At 40.8% G+C, this 18,824-nt stretch overlaps 1 protein-coding gene and 1 long non-coding RNA gene across 2 annotated transcripts in view; one reads left to right on the top strand and one right to left on the bottom strand.

Annotated features, from left to right (window-relative positions):
- CDH13 (cadherin 13) overlaps positions 1–1,085 on the top strand; it is a 916,091-nt gene extending 915,006 nt beyond the window's left edge. The window contains exon 14 of the mRNA XM_077288603.1: positions 702–1,085. Within this exon, the coding sequence (XP_077144718.1) occupies positions 702–709 (8 nt within the window). The 3' untranslated portion in view covers positions 710–1,085. The remainder of the gene's footprint in view (positions 1–701) is intronic.
- LOC143807258 (uncharacterized) lies at positions 702–17,844 on the bottom strand. Its single transcript, XR_013221685.1, has 2 exons — positions 13,351–17,844; positions 702–7,681 (listed from the first exon to the last, which is right to left on the bottom strand). It is a non-coding gene; the product is annotated as an uncharacterized LOC143807258 (long non-coding RNA).
- Between the last annotated feature and the right edge of the window lie 980 nt (positions 17,845–18,824).

Raw genomic sequence — 18,824 nt, forward strand, 5'->3', positions numbered from 1 at the left:
TGGCACAGCTATGGGGCAATTATGAACGGTGCAGAGCACTGTATGGCACAGCTATGGGGCAATAATGGTGCAGAGCACTATATGGCACAGCTATGGGGCAATAATGGTGCAGAGCACCAGGGAAACAAGCATGGTGCTCCCACTCATTCTGAACCTATGGTAAGTTGAATCACATTCTCATTATAAATGTCATAATTATATGATAAGTATGCACTAAGCTCCATCCCTCCATAACCCCACCCCCATATGACCAAAGCCCCGCCCCTGCCCCACCCCCACCGGGCCATGGAAAACTGGTCTGGCTTAAAGCCGGTCCCTGGTGCAAAAAAGGTTGGGGACCTCTGGGTTACCTGACTCCTGCCCCGACTAACTGCCATGAAATAACTGCGGTATCACGACGCTTATCTTCCGTGACGCTTTGCTTATGTGACGCGTGCACCCCCACTAGCGTGCCCCCCTGTCCTGCGTGTCCATATCCTTCTCTCCATGGAAAAAGTTAAACATCTTATAACAATAATGTAACCTCATCCTTCTCGCCGAGGCTTAGATTGAATGCATGCATCCTAGATTCAATACCAATCCCATCTCCACACCTAGCGCCGATAAATGACTCCATTAACATTGTTAGCTATGAAATATTCGCTTGCATTCAAGGCTTTTCATCTTTAATAACAAGTCTTTTTTTTTTATTTTCTTGGTAGGTCTGTGAGCTCTGGGCATTTTCTATGCTGGCTATCACATCGCCATGGAAACAAGAAGAGGGGAAAGTTTAAAAAAAAATGTTTATCTGAAGATTGCAGTATACCGTTGCTCCAAGATCAGTCCTCGACTGCTCCAGACTCTGTTTAATTTGCAACCTCAATTAGTCTATAAAATGGTACACCAGTCCTCGACAGCCTCTGATTCTGCATTCTTTGTATTACTGGATCCCTGCTGGAGATACAAGAGGTTTTTTTGTAGGAAAGACAATGAGAACATTGTATGGACTCCTCCTCCCGCTCGAGGCACTGATCATACACACTCGACATCCGCACCGTTTGTTTTTACTTTGTTGTACCAATTACTGAACCAGTTTCTCTGTCAGATTCGCGTGTACGTGTGCTTCATTTTTAATCCAGATCCCAGACCACTTCTTCCCCCCGCACCTTAACCCAGATACGACTCATGGCTGTGAGCGACGCGTTTCAAGGCAGCATGTTGTGTGCATTGAACCGAAACACTTTTAGCAGAAAAACAGCCAAGGATTCCTTAATGGCTTCATGTTAATAAGATTACCAATCAGTATTTGACAAGGAGGCAGCAATGCAAAGCCGGGATGGTGAAATAACACATTAAGGATACATCCACATTGCAAATAAAATGTAATAAGATGCCACTTAAACACATTGTAAGCCTGTCAGAAGTAATTAGAGAATATTAACCCCTTTCAATGCGGAGGACGATTGTATCAATTACGCGTGGCGGAAGGGACTGTGTTTAAAGGTCGTCGTGCCGCATCCTTGTAAATGCATTTCGCTCTTCATAAAAAAAAGGTTAGTCTACCGAGTCGGCAGAAAGTCGGCTTGTCTTCTTTACTAGAATATATTACTTCTGGGTGGTTAGCGCACTTAGCGTAATATAGAAAGTGTTATGTGCATATGCAATCGAGTGTTCGGAAAAAGAGTAGCTCCATTTGCTGAAATTCTATAATCGTGTAATATAGAGGATAATATATAGATATAGAATACAGGAGATGGAATATTTTATAATTAAGGGTTTAACACGGGTCTGTCACCTGGATCTACGTCAGCTTTTATTTTACAGGTCCCTCTCGCCCTCCTTCACCCATCAGAGAACTTGTATATAGTTGCTACAACAAAACGGGTAAGAAAATGGAAAATGTTTGCCGTTCTTTGCATTAAAAGGGGCATTTCTGGTCTGTCCCAAGAGAGGAGTTTGCACTCTTCATGAAAAAAACCACCTAATTTGTAAATCTGGTTTTGGCAATGTTTTCTTTTTTTCATATTATGATTTTTGGTTACTGGGGCTTTTTAGACTTGTTCTTCGTGGCTTTTCAGGAAGAGTTTTCAGCACTTTCTTTATCATTAGAGGCAGAACTACAATGAATGATAACAACAACTCTATACACTGCTGATAACACAGGATTCACCATTCATAATAGGTGATGTCACAACTCCCCTCCTCCTGTACAATGACTGATAACACCTCTATATACACTGCTGATAACACAGGATTCACCATTCATAATAGGTGATGTCACAACTCACCTCCTCCTGTACAATGACTGATAACACCTCTATATACAGTAGATAACACAGGATCCACCATTCACAATAGGTGATGTCACAGCTCACCTCCTCCTCCTGTACAATGACTGATAACACCTCTATACACAGTAGATAACACAGGATCCACCATTCACAATAGGTGATGTCACAGCTCACCTCCTCCTCCTCCTGTTCAATGACTGATAACACCTTTATATACAGTAGATAACACAGGATCCACCATTCTCAATAGGTGATGTCACAGCTCACCCCCTCCTCCTATACAATGACTGATAACACCTCTGTATAGAGTAGATAACACAGGATCCACCATTCACAATAGGTGATATCACAGCTCACCTCCTCCTCCTGTATAATGACTGATAACACCTCTATATACAGTAGATAACACAGGATCCACCATACACAATAGGTGATATCACACCTCACCTCTTCCTCCTGTATAACGACTGATAACACCTCTATATACAGTAGATAATACAGGATACACCATTCACAATAGATGATGTCACAGCTCACCTCCTCCTACTGTGCAATGACTGATAACACCTCTATATACAGTAGATAACACATGATTCACCATTCACAATAGGTGATGTCACAGCTCATCTCCTCCTGTACAATGACTGATAGCACCTCTATATACAGTAGATAACACAGGATCCACCATTCACAATAGGTGATGTCACAGCTCACCTCCTCCTCCTGTACAAAGATTGATAACACAGGATCCATCATTCACAATGGGTGATCTCTCAGCTCCCCCTTCTATTCAGTGATCTCTGCACAGGCTGATTAACAGATACTTCAATGAAAAAAATAGGGTCAAGATCCAATTATTGTGGCTGCATACATGTGATGTTTCTTTAAACAATAAAAAGTTGATCTAAAAAAGCCCCTATAGCCATTGTGAAAATTATAAGAGTTCTATATTTTAATTCTTAATAGATTGTAAAACTGCCAAAAATTGTCAAAAAAAAGATGCTTTTAACAGAAAAACTGATTTAACCAATAATTCATTTTCTGATGAAAGCTTCCTTTTAAATAGAGGTTGAGGAAAGAGCTGGATCATGGGTTCTTTTTATTGATCTCCTGGAAGTGCAAATGGAGCAAGCGTTCTTTCGCCCAGACAAAAAAGTTCAGCTCCCTATGTTGCACTTTATTTAAAGGATCCGGTCAGTATGATTTTACTACTAAAACTGATAGTATGGCTGTATAGATCCTAATACAAAAATAAAAATGATTCCTATTTTGTAGTAATCCGATGTTCCAGTGCTGAAAAATCAAGTTCGGAAGTCACATCCAAGTTAACCTGGAAGTGCATTAAGGGGCGTGGTTATGTACTCCCAACGAATTGACACGCACCCCATGAACTTCCAGGCACAATTTGCATATGGCTTCAAATCTCGAATTCTCAGCTCTGGCACATCGGATTACCACAAGACAGGTATCATTTTTATTGTTGTACTAGGTCATGTACAGTCATAACATCAGATCTAGTTGTAAAATCACTCTGACAGGTTTCCTTTAAATGCACAATACAGTCATTGAGACTTGTTGATGCCTCACCTAGCTATGCCCTTGGTGAGACAACTAAGCTAAGATATTCCAAAAAGCTGGGATACCAGGAGTGGGTTGATGGGTTTAGTATTCCTATTTGTCACCATCATTACACTTACATTAATATTTGTTTTCTTTTATTGGTTAGAATGTCAAGGAATTAAAATGTTAAGTTTTGACCCTAGAAAGCTACTTTTGGTCAGAGAAGACAACACCAGTGACTGCGTTGTTCACACCTGTGCCAGGAATAACCAGGTGAGGACCAACAACAACTCTCCTTTCTAAGCTTCTTGGACCCATGAGACATGGAATGTCTTAACTCTGGTCACATCGAATTATTTTGATTTTGAGTAGTCTTCATGTTATGAACTTCCATAATGGAGGAGATCATTAAGAAGACTAATAGACCTGCAGGTACTGATGGTTGTTAGAAGGACTAGAGACGGAGAGCCTTTGCATTATAGACACGTAGAAGAATAATCCCTTGTATGAACATTTCTGAACACGTAGAAATACGTTTCTACATTGTAGCAGTCAATGGCTGTCATCTCTGTGACTCATTTGTAACCACTTCAGAAACTGAATTGTTAAAGTTCAGCTCATAATTCTACTTCCCTTTAACCAATCTATCATTTGACAGCAATTTATGGAGTCTACCAGGGTGGGAGAACTTACTAGAGTCCTGGAGATTCTTGACTACTTGTGGGCTTTACAAATCTAAACCTCAAAAACTTTCCAGGGCAGATGTTCCACTAATGGTTCTTGATCCAGTAGTTATTGGAGCACATGTTGTCTTTAGCATTATTGGGTTGTGCCTACAACCCCCAAAAAGAGCGTAAATCTTGTAAATCAGCATTAACACACATGCCAGTTGACCAATGTCGTACGTTCACTTTTTGGCATGAATATCCTTCATGGTGGTCATCCTTTGGGTGTGATTGATGTTTTCTTTAAGCCTACTACCCTCTATGTTGAGATTTGCTTTTGCTTTCATTTACAGTTAAGTCCACCATGGTAGAAATTTTCAGCTATGCAAATTATGCAATTCCATTTCCTTACAAAGTAAGTTGTAAAGTTTTTTTAAAAAAAACTTTCCTATAGTCACAGGGAGGTGCTCGGAGTCTTTTAGTAAATTGAACTAATTTTTTTTTTGGTCTTCCTAATTTGTGGTCAGTAGTGAAAATGAAAGCACATTGTCCCTGGGTACATAGCTATAGAAATATAAAAATAAATGAAGAAAAAAAATATTTTTATCAGTCTTTGGGAAGTGCGAGTCGCTTTTTTCGGGAGGCTTTTATTTTGTGATCAAGAAGACGTTCAGCAGCCGCAAGGGATAGGTCTATAAAAAATTATATATTAATAACTATATTAAAATACCAAAAAGGAAAAAACACTAACTAATCACCCTTTGCCTTCGCGTTTCGAGCACGAAGGTTCTTAATCACAAAGGTGAGAAAAATATATTTCATAAAATGTAACCCGCATTAAAGCTCACTGCAAATTTTTTTAAGAAATATTTTTCTCATGTTGGACTGTAAATAGGGTCCAATCACATGATCAAATAATTCAAAAATGGTGTCCTTAGCCACCAACCACTTGGAATATTCCTATGGCATACATCACATTTTATTTTATCGGGGCGTCTTATCGAGATTGTAGGGAATGCAAAAACAGTAATGGGATCAATGGCAACCAAGAAAATTTCAGATCTCATTTTTGCAAGGTTAGAAAAATTAATTTGCGTCATGGGCAAGTTGTCTACTTTCTTTTGTGCCACTTTTTATAAACTCCTTCCAGTAATTGTATTTTTCAGGCAATTTTAGGTAAAACTTTATCGTGCAACTGTATTTCCAGGTGCATATACCGTAACTATTTTCCTGTATTTTTTTTTTTGATTTTCAAAATACATAGTCTGATGTATCCAAATTGCAAAACATTCCCCTGTGGTCAAAAGCAAAACTTAATGTTCTGAATGGCTTCTTTTTGCTGCAACATTACATGGCTATCTCATGAAATGTTTTGCTACATTGGATCCAGAGAATATAAAATCCCCAAATGTTTTTGTTTTTTGTAGTGACCTAAATAGAAAAAAAATATATTTACTGGGATAAACCGTTCTATGAAAATATGTATTTTTGTGTCTTAGAACAAACTGTACAATAGCCGAGTCTTATTAAAAACGTTTCAAAATTTCGAAAATTGCAAAAATGCTAAATAAATTCTATGTTATTTTTTATCAATGGCAAATATTATTAACTAGATTTTGTAGACATAAGAACAAAAAAAAACATTTTTATCTTGATATAAGTAGAACAAGAGGAAGGCAAGACCTGGGCCAAGTTTTTTTTTCCATCCATAAATTCATGTTTTAAATCGAAATGTAACAGCTAGTGATGAGCGAATATACTCGTTACTTGAGATTTCCCGAGCACGCTTTGAGATTTAGTTTTTATTGCCGCAGCTGAATGATTTACATCTGTTAGCCAGCATAAGTAGCGTATATACTCGAGTATAAGCTGACCACCCTAATTTTGTCACAAAAAACTGGGAAAACTTAATGACTCGAGTATAAGCCTAGGGTAGGAAATGCAGCAGCTACCGGTAAATGTCAAAAGTAAAAATAGATACCAATAAAAGTAAAATTAATTGAGACATCAGTAGGTTAAGTGTTTTGAATATCCATATTTAATCAGGAGCCCCATATAATGCTCCATAAAGTTTATGATGGCCCCATAAGATGCTCCATATTAAAATATGCCCCATATAATCCTGCATAAAGGTTAATAATGGCCCCATAAGATGCTCCATAGACACATTTGCCCAATATAATGCTGCACAAATGTTGATTATAGCCCCATAAGATGCTCCATAAAGATATTTGCCCCATATAGTGCTGCACAAACGTTATGGCCCCATAAGATGCTCCATACAGACACTTGCCCCATATAATGCTCCACAAACATTAATTATGGCCCCATAAGATGCTCCATAAAGATATTTGCCCCATATAGTGCTGCACAAACGTTATGGCCCCATAAGATGCTCCATACAGACACTTGCCCGATTATAGTGCTGCACAAACGTTATGGCCCCATAAGATGCTCTATACAGACACTTACCCCATATAGTGCTGCACAAACGTTATGGCCCCATAAGATGCTCTATACAGACACTTACCCCATATAGTGCTGCACAAACGTTATGGCCCCATAAGATGCTCTATACAGACACTTACCCCATATAGTGCTGCACAAACATTATGGGAGGTGGAGCCGCATATTCATTACTGTAATGAGCGGTACCACGTGACCGTTCAGTACAGGAAGAAGCTGGGACGCCAGGAACCCAGGGACGTGCAGGGACCGTGCCAGGAGCAGGTGAGTATAATTAGACAGCCCCCGCTCCCCCTCCCCTGCCAACCCCTGGATATGACTCGAGTATAAGCCGAGAGGGGGACTTTCTGCCCCAAAAAATGGGCTGAAAATCTCGGCTTATACTCAAGTATATGCGGTACATGTGGGGATTCCCTAGCAACCAGGCAACCTCCACATGTACTTATGCTGGCTAACAGATGTAAATCATTCAGCTGCAGCAATAAAAACTAAATTTCCGAGCACCTTTAAAATACTTGGAGGACTCCCGAGCGTGCTCGGGAAATCTCGAGTAACGAGTATATTCGCTCATCACTAGTAACAGCTTAATAAATGAGATTAGAAAACTTATTATAAAAATATATATTTTCTGATGTGCCTAAAATATAAACTCAACTTACAGTCCTATCGAATTATCGTAGCCAGTGCGTGAAAATCGGAATGTCCGACTCGTAAGAACACCTGTCATGATCTCTGCAGGCAGAGATCATAGCAAGTCTATAGAGGGACAAGCTCTCGGAAGATGGAACTATACTGACCATGAACTAAGCCTGCCGCGCAACTAGAAATAGCCAGGTAGCATTTCCTATTTATCGCTAGATGCCCAGCTCTGGCCTAAGACCTAAATAGCTAGCAGAGGGAAATATAAGACCTGGCTCACCTCTAGAGAAATATTCCAAAGAAGACAGTAGCCCCCCACATATAATGACGGTGAGTTCAGATGAAACAACAAACGCAGCAGGAAAATAGTCTTAGCAAATTTGAGGTCCGCTTACTAGATAGCAGAAGACAGATAGTATACTTTCATGGTCAGTAGAAAAACACTAACAAAACACCATCCAGAGATTACCTTAAACTCTGGCATTAACTCATAACGCCAGAGTAGCAATCCCTGATCAACGAGAGCTTTCCAGACACAGTAACAAAACTTCAGCTGTGAACTGGAACAAATAGGCAAAACAAAACATGGACAAAAGTCCAACTTATCTAGTAGTTGTCTAGAAGCAGGAACAAGCACTGAGAGGCGTCAGATAACATTGTTGACCGGCAAGAAACCACCAGAGAAATGAGCTTAAATAGCGACACCCACTACTGATGAAACCAGGTGAAACAGGAAAGAGGATGACAAGTCCAATTCCACAAGCGGCCACCGGGGGAGCCCAGAATCCAAATTCACAACAGTACCCCCCCCTCAAGGAGGGGGCACCGAACCCTCACCAGATCCACCAGGGCGACCAGGATGAGCCCTATGGAAGGCACGAACAAGATCAGAAGCATGAACATCAGATGCATTGACCCAAGAATTATCCTCCTGGCCGTAACCCTTCCAGTTGACCAGATACTGGAGTTTCCGTCTGGAAACACGAGAGTCCAAAATTTTCTCCACAACGTACTCCAACTCACCCTCAACCAACACCGGAGCAGGAGGCTCAACTGAAGGTACAACAGGTACCTCATACCTGCGCAATAACGACCGATGAAAAACGTTATGAATGGAAAAGGACGCAGGGAGGTCCAAACGGAAAGAAACAGGATTAAGAATCTCCAATATTCTATAAGGGCCGATGAACCGAGGTTTAAACTTAGGAGAAGAGACCCTCATAGGGACAAAACGAGAAGACAACCACACTAAATCTCCAACACAAAGCCGAGAACCAACACGACGATGACGGTTGGCAAAACGCTGAGTCTTCTCCTGGGACAACTTCAAATTGTCCATAACCTGCCCCCAGATGTGATGCAATCTCTCCACCACCGCATCCACTCCAGGACAATCCGAGGATTCCACCTGACCGGAGGAAAATCGAGGGTGAAACCCCGAATTACAGAAAAACGGGGACACCAAGGTGGAAGAACTGGCCCGATTATTGAGGGCGAACTCTGCCAATGGCAAAAAAGCAACCCAATCATCCTGGTCAGCAGAGACAAAACACCTCAGATATGTCTCCAGGGTCTGATTAGTCCGCTCGGTCTGGCCATTAGTCTGAGGGTGAAAAGCAGATGAAAAAGACAAATCTATGCCCATCCTAGCACAGAATGCCCGCCAAAATCTAGACACAAATTGGGTACCTCTGTCAGAAACAATATTCTCAGGAATACCGTGCAATCGGACAACATTCTGAAAAAACAGAGGAACCAACTCAGAAGAAGAAGGCAACTTGGGCAGAGGAACCAAATGGACCATTTTAGAGAAACGGTCACAGACCACCCAGATGACAGACATCTTCTGGGAAACAGGCAGATCTGAAATAAAATCCATCGAGATGTGTGTCCAAGGCCTCTTAGGAATAGGCAAGGGCAACAGCAGTCCGCTAGCCCGAGAACTACAAGACTTGGCCCGAGCACAAACGTCACATGACTGCACAAAGACTCGCACATCTCGTGACAGGGAAGGCCACCAGAAGGATCTTGCCACCAAATCCCTGGTACCAAAAATTCCGGGATGACCTGCCAATGCAGAAGAATGTACCTCAGAGATGACTCTGCTGGTCCAATCATCCGGAACAAACAGTCTATCAGGCGGACAACGATCCGGTCTATCCGCCTGAAACTCTTGCAAGGACCGCCGCAGATCAGGAGAAACGGCCGACAAAATTACTCCCTCCCTAAGGATACCTGTGGGTTCAGAATTACCAGGAGAGTCCGGGTCAAAACTCCTAGAAAGGGCATCTGCCTTAACATTCTTAGAACCCGGTAGGTATGACACCACAAAATTAAAGCGAGAAAAAAATAAAGACCAGCGCGCCTGTCTAGGATTCAGGCGTCTGGCAGTCTCAAGATAAATCAAATTTTTGTGGTCAGTCAATACCACCACCTGATGCCTAGCCCCCTCGAGCCAATGGCGCCACTCCCCAAACGCCCACTTCATGGCCAAAAGCTCCCGATTCCCAACATCATAATTCCGCTCTGCGGGCGAAAATTTGCGAGAAAAGAAGGCACAAGGCCTAATGACGGAGCAGTCGGAACCTTTCTGCGACAACACTGCCCCAGCTCCGATCTCCGAAGCGTCAACCTCAACCTGAAAAGGCAGATTCACATCAGGCTGACGCAACACAGGGGCAGAGGCAAAACGGCGCTTAAGCTCCTGAAAGGCCTCTACAGCATGAGGGGACCAATTAGCAACATCAGCGCCTTGTCTGGTCAAATCAGTCAGTGGTTTAACGACATCCGAAAAACCAGCAATAAATCGGCGGTAAAAGTTGGCAAAGCCCAAAAATCTCTGAAGACCCTTAAGAGAGGAGGGCTGAGTCCAGTCACAAATAGCTTGCACCTTGACGGGATCCATCTCAATGGAAGAGGGAGAAAAAATATACCCCAAAAAGGAAATTTTCTGGACCCCAAAAACGCACTTAGACCCCTTCACACATAAAGAATTAGACCGCAGAACCTGAAAAACTCTCCTGACCTGCTGGACATGAGAGTCCCAGTCATCAGAAAAAATCAGAATATCATCCAGATATATTATCATAAATTTATCCAGAAAATCGCGGAAAATATCATGCATAAAAGACTGGAAAACTGAAGGGGCATTAGAAAGACCAAAAGGCATGACCAAATACTCAAAGTGGCCCTCGGGCGTATTAAATGCGGTCTTCCACTCATCCCCCTGCCTGATCCGCACCAAATTATACGCCCCACGAAGATCAATTTTAGAGAACCACTTAGCACCCTCTATACGAGCAAACAAATCAGTAAGCAATGGCAATGGGTATTGATACTTAACAGTGATCTTATTCAGAAGCCGATAATCAATACATGGTCTCAAAGAGCCGTCTTTTTTTGAGACAAAGAAAAACCCAGCTCCCAAGGGAGAAGAAGATGGACGAATATGTCCCTTTTCCAAAGACTCCTTTATATATTCCCGCATAGCAGCATGTTCCGGCACAGACAAATTAAACAAACGACCCTTTGGATATTTACAACCCGGTATCAAATCTATGGCACAATCGCACTCACGGTGCGGAGGTAACGACCCAAGCTTGGGTTCGTCAAAGACGTCTTGATAATCAGAGAGGAACTCAGGGACTTCAGAGGGAATGGACGACGAAATAGAAACCAAAGGTACGTCCCCATGAATACCCTTACATCCCCAGCTCAACACAGACATTGCTCTCCAGTCCAAGACTGGGTTGTGAGACTGCAACCATGGCAATCCCAGTACCAAATCGTCATGTAAATTATACAGCACCAGGAAACGAATAATCTCCTGGTGATCCGGATTGATACGCATGGTTACTTGTGTCCAGTATTGTGGTTTATTATTAGCCAATGGGGTGGAGTCAATCCCCTTCAGAGGAATAAGAGTCTCCAAAGGCTCTAAATCAAAACCACAACGATTGGCAAAGGACCAATCCATAAGACTCAGAGCGGCGCCAGAGTCAACATAGGCGTCCGTGGCAATGGATGACAAAGAGCAAATCAGGGTTACAGACAAAATAAACTTAGACTGAATGGTGCCAATGGAAACAGACTTATCAAGCTTCTTTGTACGCCTAGAGCATGCTGATATAACATGAGTAGAATCCCCACAATAGAAACACAATCCATTCTTCCGTCTAAAATTCTGTCGCTCGCTCCTGGACAGAATTCTATCACACTGCATACTTTCTGGCGTCTTTTCCATAGACACCGCCAGATGGTGCACCGGTTTGCGCTCCCGCAGACGCCTATCAATCTGAATAGCCATTGTCATGGACTCATTCAGACCTGCAGGCAAAGGGAACCCCACCATAACATCCTTAACGGCATCAGAGAGACCTTCTCTGAAAGTTGCCGCCAAGGCGCACTCATTCCACTGAGTAAGCACAGACCATTTACGGAATTTTTGGCAGAAAACTTCAGCTTCGTCTTGCCCCTGAGATAGTGCCATCAAAGTTTTTTCTGCCTGAAGTTCCAAATGAGGTTCCTCATAAAGCAAGCCCAAGGCCAGAAAAAACGCATCCACATCGCGTAACGCAGGATCCCCTGCTGGCAATGAGAAGGCCCAATCTTGAGGGTCACCCCTGAGCAAGGAAATCACAATCCTAACCTGCTGAGCAGGGTCTCCAGCTGAACGAGACTTCAGGGACAAATAAAGCTTACAATTATTTCGGAAATTCTGGAAGCTAGCTCTATTCCCTGTGAAGAACTCCGGCAAAGGAATTCTCGGCTCAGATACCGGAGCATGTACCACAAAATCTTGTAAATTTTGTACTTTCGTGATGAGATTATTCAAACCCGCAGTTACACTCTGGAGATCCATTATTGTCAGGTGCACACAGAGCATACAGAGATTAGGAGGAGAGAGAGAAAAAAGACTGCAGCAAGGCAGACTGGAGGAAAAAAAAAAAAAAAAAAAAATTCCAGCAGACTTCTTATAACTCTCCTTTCTCAACCTGGGTCTTTAACACTTTATTGGCCGGTCAAACTGTCATGATCTCTGCAGGCAGAGATCATAGCAAGTCTATAGAGGGACAAGCTCTCGGAAGATGGAACTATACTGACCATGAACTAAGCCTGCCGCGCAACTAGAAATAGCCAGGTAGCATTTCCTATTTATCGCTAGATGCCCAGCTCTGGCCTAAGACCTAAATAGCTAGCAGAGGGAAATATAAGACCTGGCTCACCTCTAGAGAAATATTCCAAAGAAGACAGTAGCCCCCCACATATAATGACGGTGAGTTCAGATGAAACAACAAACGCAGCAGGAAAATAGTCTTAGCAAATTTGAGGTCCGCTTACTAGATAGCAGAAGACAGATAGTATACTTTCATGGTCAGTAGAAAAACACTAACAAAACACCATCCAGAGATTACCTTAAACTCTGGCATTAACTCATAACACCAGAGTAGCAATCCCTGATCAACGAGAGCTTTCCAGACACAGTAACAAAACTTCAGCTGTGAACTGGAACAAATAGGCAAAACAAAACATGGACAAAAGTCCAACTTATCTAGTAGTTGTCTAGAAGCAGGAACAAGCACTGAGAGGCGTCAGATAACATTGTTGACCGGCAAGAAACCACCAGAGAAATGAGCTTAAATAGCGACACCCACTACTGATGAAACCAGGTGAAACAGGAAAGAGGATGACAAGTCCAATTCCACAAGCGGCCACCGGGGGAGCCCAGAATCCAAATTCACAACAAACACCTGAGCCATGAACAAATTATTTCCTTTTCTACGTGAGAACATGAAGAGCATTCTCAAAGTTTAGGAAAATACATATCCCAAAAAAGTTCTGTAATTATATTTTTGGAAAATTACACAAAAGTTTTATTAATATCCATTCCACTCAATTAGCTAAAATTAGACAACCAAGAAAAAGAAAAAAAAACTAGCATATGTAATTAATTGTGGGGGAAAAAAATAATAATAAAAGTTCTTTGAGGTCTTGGTGAAGCTGAAAGCATCTGGCAAGCTTAATATGTTGTTAAGATATGTGGAGAAGAAAGGTTGTCACCTGGCATAGTGCCCATGGAAACTATCTTCTAGGTTGTTTGCTAAAGCTTATAAAGTGTCTGATAAGAATTTACTTTGACCAGTGTTTAGCCACTCAGAGAAAGAAATGTCTGTTAGGATTTCTTTGAAAATTCTTCTTGAAACATCTTCATCCGTCTATATGCAATTCGAGTAAAGCACAACCCAGTCTGGTATTCACTTGAGAAATGGGTGAGTTATGAAATTGACAATCTGTTCTTCTATCAGTCGTAAGCACTCATTAAATCTTTCCATCATGTTACTTTCCAAGTTGAAAGAATAAGGAAAGGTCTTGTTCTTGGCTCATGTTAGTCAATAAGAATTTCTAAAGAAGGATCCAAAAATTGACTTAAATCATCAATAGTCTTGGTAGCCATTGAGCTGGACAGGACTTGCCTATTTATTGTAAGTCTCAATTCCAAATTAAGAAAGTCAAAGCTGTGTAAAATATTTACTTTAACACATACCTTAATTATCCTAGACCTCTGCTGTGTATCCCATAGCTATTGGTCAAGGCTTATCCTTCTACCATAATTTCTGATCACACAACTTCACTCCCATCCCAGACCTTTTATGTCCATCCATTGGCTATTGGTCAAGGCTTAACCTTCTACCATCATTTCTGCTATCACAACATTACTCCCATCCCAGACCTCTGATGTCCATTACTTCTCTATTGGTCGAGGCTTAACCTTCCACCATCATTTCTAATACAACAACTTTACTTTCACTCCATTTTCTTAAACTGTCCACACAGATCCTCAAATGACATCTACACTTTCAAGAGACCTTGCTTCTTTCTTGGCAGCCCTTGGTCCTTTTTCTGTCCAAGGATCAAGAAAGCTGGTGGTTAGGAACATCGGAGGTTTATGAACCCAACTGGTGTAATAAATTCTAGTTGATATAGAGGATTACCATAAGTTGTCGTTTTTTGAGACTTAAAGACAGTTTTGGTTGCCCCATTTTAGGTTGGATAAGGGTTGAACGTATTACACTCCCAACTGTTTTTTTATATAATGCAACAGAAGAGTGGAAGACTTTCCAGTTTTGGGGTCTCTTTTTGTACAATGCATAGTAATCAAAAACCTTTGTTTGAATTTGGTGAAATTGGCATTGGGATTAATAGTTCCTCTAGTTAATGTTACAACAAGTCTACAATATTGGGCCACTTCAAGTTCATGTTGATGTTGAGGACTGTGGCCTTTTAACCATTAGTCTTGCTTAGTGAAAGGTTTCTCTAAAATTTAAAGGAAGACCATCTAAGAGTTATTATTCTCCAAGAACAATTCATGTCAACCATAAATCTTGTATCCTCCACCTCTCCCATGAGAATAAATTAATGCATCAAATACATTTTCGTGTCATGTTCTTCTACCGTAATGCCCCATTGTTGACGCCATGCACCTGCTTTAAATGCATACATTTTGGCTTATATATTTGTTGAACCACAAGAACAATTTTGCATGTGAAATTTTTTGTAAACTTTAAGGAACATTTTGATTGTTTTTTTTCTAGAAGAACACCAAATGTGTATGTGCCGATGAGATGCTCATGAAAGCCAAGAGTATTCACGACTATATTTCTGAAGAACATTTATGAGCAAGGCATTGAACCCATTACCTCCCCACAAAAAATAGCTGATCTAGACCAGATATTTTGGTAAAGATTTAAATATGAGGTTTCTATGTATTTAAATGGCATTATATCCTTATTGTGACCATAATTAAAAAACTTCTTGATCCTAAAGTAAGGTTGTATCATGCAATGTATTTTTCCAACTTCTTTGCCTCACTGTATCCATCAGATGAAATTGTAATTTTTTATGCAGGTATTATTTGTATCTGTCTTACAATCCTAGATCTGCAAAAAAAAACCTAAGGCATCTTATTTCTGAATTTATGGCATTATTGACCATCGTTGGTCTTCTTACACAACTTTCAGAGGTTTGATAAGTAGTCCACTAATCGGTTCGGTGGTCACATACATCTGAGGCATTAAGTGGTTGATTAAAAGGGGAAATCCAAATGAAAAATGTCTTCTGACATATCGTTAATTGGATGTACAATGGTAAATGATACCGGCACCGAAAGTCATGGAGTTCCAAAAAGTCCTCCAGTACGTTCATCATTTGCAACAATTATTATTTTCTTAAGAATATTGTCAAAGATTTCCAATGTTGAAAACCTCCCAGTGCCATCAAAGGGGTTGGTGAACTCAGTTGAGGTCCAGACTTATAGACTTGACCAATGGGATCTTCTAAACATTATCTATGACATGTCGAAAGGTCACTTTTGTTTGTTTCTCCCCATCTTACTAATAAATCCATAGAGTAAAAATGTCTGCCTCCATTGTAAGAAGGCAAACTGAAGAAATCTGAACTCTTTTTAAAATATTTTCTTTTTTCTTTTCTTTGTTTTCTGATAAAACTTCCAATATTACGGTCAATCTTTTTTCCAAGCACACGGGGTTTGACACCGGTTCCAGGTCCTAGTTGCTGAACTGCTTGCTGTTCCTGAGGTGTAAATAAGCATTTTTTTGATTTATGATGTGGTTGCAAAGAAACTTGTAATTTATTTGTGAAATGCTAAAATAAAGGAAATCTGGACTTTTGCCTACTTGGTTTTAACAGATGTGTGTTTTTTAATTCGTTGCTTTTTTTTAAATTTCTGATGTTGAGATTTGCATCTTCGGATATCAAAATGTCATCTAAATATAAAAATAAGGGAATGTAAATTCTGATGCAACATTTTCATTTTACAATGATTCCTCGTTGCTCATGCCCATGACCTAGAAGTCAACACCACAGGTCCACCACATGGTGCCATCTTGCAGCTAGTTGATTTTTATTTAGTTTGGTAACAGTTCCCTTTGTAGCTATTAACCCTTACCACTCTACCGTCTTAAAAGTGGCCACATTGATTACTTGTTAAAGAGATTGTCGACTGCTGTACATCCCCTTATTAATGGGCCCATTTCTGAATGGTGGCTTCTGTGTTATCTACTGTATATAGTGGTGTTATCAGTCATTGTACAGGAGGAGGAGGTGAGCTGTGATATCACCTATTGCGAATGGTGGATCCTGTATTATCTACTGTTTATAGAGGTGTTATCAGTCATTGTACAGGAGGAGGAGGTGAGCTGTGACATCACCTATTGTGAATGGAGAATCCTGTGTTACCTACTGTATATAGAGGTGTTATTGTACAGTCATTATTGTACAGTCACAGTTATTGTACAGTCATTGTACTATATATAGAGGTGTTATCAGTCATTGTACAGGAGGAGGAGGTGAGCTGTGACATCACCAATTGTGAATGGTGGATTCTGAGTTACCTACTGTATATAGAGGTGTTATCAGTCATTGTACAGGAGGAGGTGGTGAGCTGTGACATCACCTACTGTGAATGGAAACAGTAGAATGATGTGCTTTACCAAAAAGCTCTATCTTGGTCTCATCTGTCCAAAAGATGCATTCCCAGAAGGGTTTTGGTTTCCGCACATGCCTTTTGGCAAACTGCAGTTTAACTTTTTTTAACCCTCTGTGTCAACAGTGGGGTCCTCCTTCATTTCCTGCCATAGCATTTCATTTCATTCAAATGTGTATGGATAGATTGCGCTGACACTGATGCACCCTGAGCCTGCATTTCTTTGGAACTCGATTGGGGCCGCTTATCCACCATACGGACTATCCTGCATTTCAACCTTTCATCAATTTTTCTCTGCTGTCCACATCCAGGGAGATTAGCTATATTACCATGGGTTGTAAACTTCTTGATTATGTTGCGAACCATGGACAAAGGAACATCAAGATCTCTGGAGATGGTCTTGTAACCTTAAGATTGTTGATATTTCTCTTCTGTTCTGTTCTCTTCTCCTCTTCCTGTTCTCTGTGCTTAGTGTGGCACACACAGACACACAATGCAAAGATTGAGTCAACTTCTTCCCCTTTTTATCTGGTTTCAAGTGTGATTTTTATATTACCCACACCTGTTACTTGCCATAGGTGAGTTTGATCGAGCATCACATGCTTGAAACAAAGTTGTTTTCTCAATATTTTGGAAAGATGCCAACAATTTTGTCCTGCCCATTTTAAAAAAAATTACATTTAATTTGACTTTTTTTCTCTATTTTCTGTGTTTTTTCCAGTACACAAAGCAAATAAAAGTGTGTATAACAAAACGAGTAAGTGCAATAATTTTATGGGAGAAATATTTTATTTTCTGGAACATTTTCTAAGCTGGCAAGTCTTTCGGCCATGACTGTATTTGGTTTTCAAGAACTCTTCGTAGCTGTCCTTGCTAATATATGGGGGGTTCCTGTAGGTCACTTTTTCTAAGCTAAGTTAAAGATTAAAGAATGTGTTTTCCTAGGTGTTTGTTAATCAGATCAGCTGATGTGCAGAATACTATATGACCGAAAGATGCAAAATCTCAGCAAAAAGAATCCTTCCGCTATTGTTTATGGCAAACTCCAGCTATTTAACATGTTGCCGCCTCATTATCATGAGCTGCTTAGCAATTCAGCACTTTATGACCCTGACAGAAGTGAGATAAATCCTTCCTGTGAATCCCCTGAATGTAGATACAGTGCTCCAGGTTCTGCTCACTCCGCTCAATGCTCGGGTCTAATTGCTATGGCTTTCACGCATCATTCCCGAGAAAAAGGGGGTCAATTATCATAAATCCTCAAGTTAGCACACAACCAGAGTCATATTTCCTATTAATGTGACCAAATTGAATCCGTTTAGTGACTTAATTACTGCCGGTGGAGGATTTCCATTATTCACCAGCATAAATACTCTAAATAAGGTTTATTATGCTCAGAAAAAAAGGCATTTTTTTCCCAACTGACTCCATCATTGCGCTTCATTACTAAACATATACATCTTGTAGTTTTATAGGGGTAAATACTTAGCGGAGGAAAGGCAACATGTCCACCATAAATCCCAGTATAGCCAATTTATTGGGCCAGTTCCTAGACATGCATTCATTTTCCCATTGCCTCTAAGTCATGGAATGAGAGAAAATTTGCCGCTCTACCCTCCGATATTGGCCCTTTTGGTGGTGCATTCGTCAGTGACCAACATTACTTTTGAAATGTTCCTTGTGTCATATCTCATACCTGCATGGAAACAATGTGATAACACC

The sequence above is a fragment of the Ranitomeya variabilis genome, chromosome 2, assembly GCF_051348905.1.
Source record: "Ranitomeya variabilis isolate aRanVar5 chromosome 2, aRanVar5.hap1, whole genome shotgun sequence".
NCBI lineage: Eukaryota > Metazoa > Chordata > Amphibia > Anura > Dendrobatidae > Ranitomeya > Ranitomeya variabilis.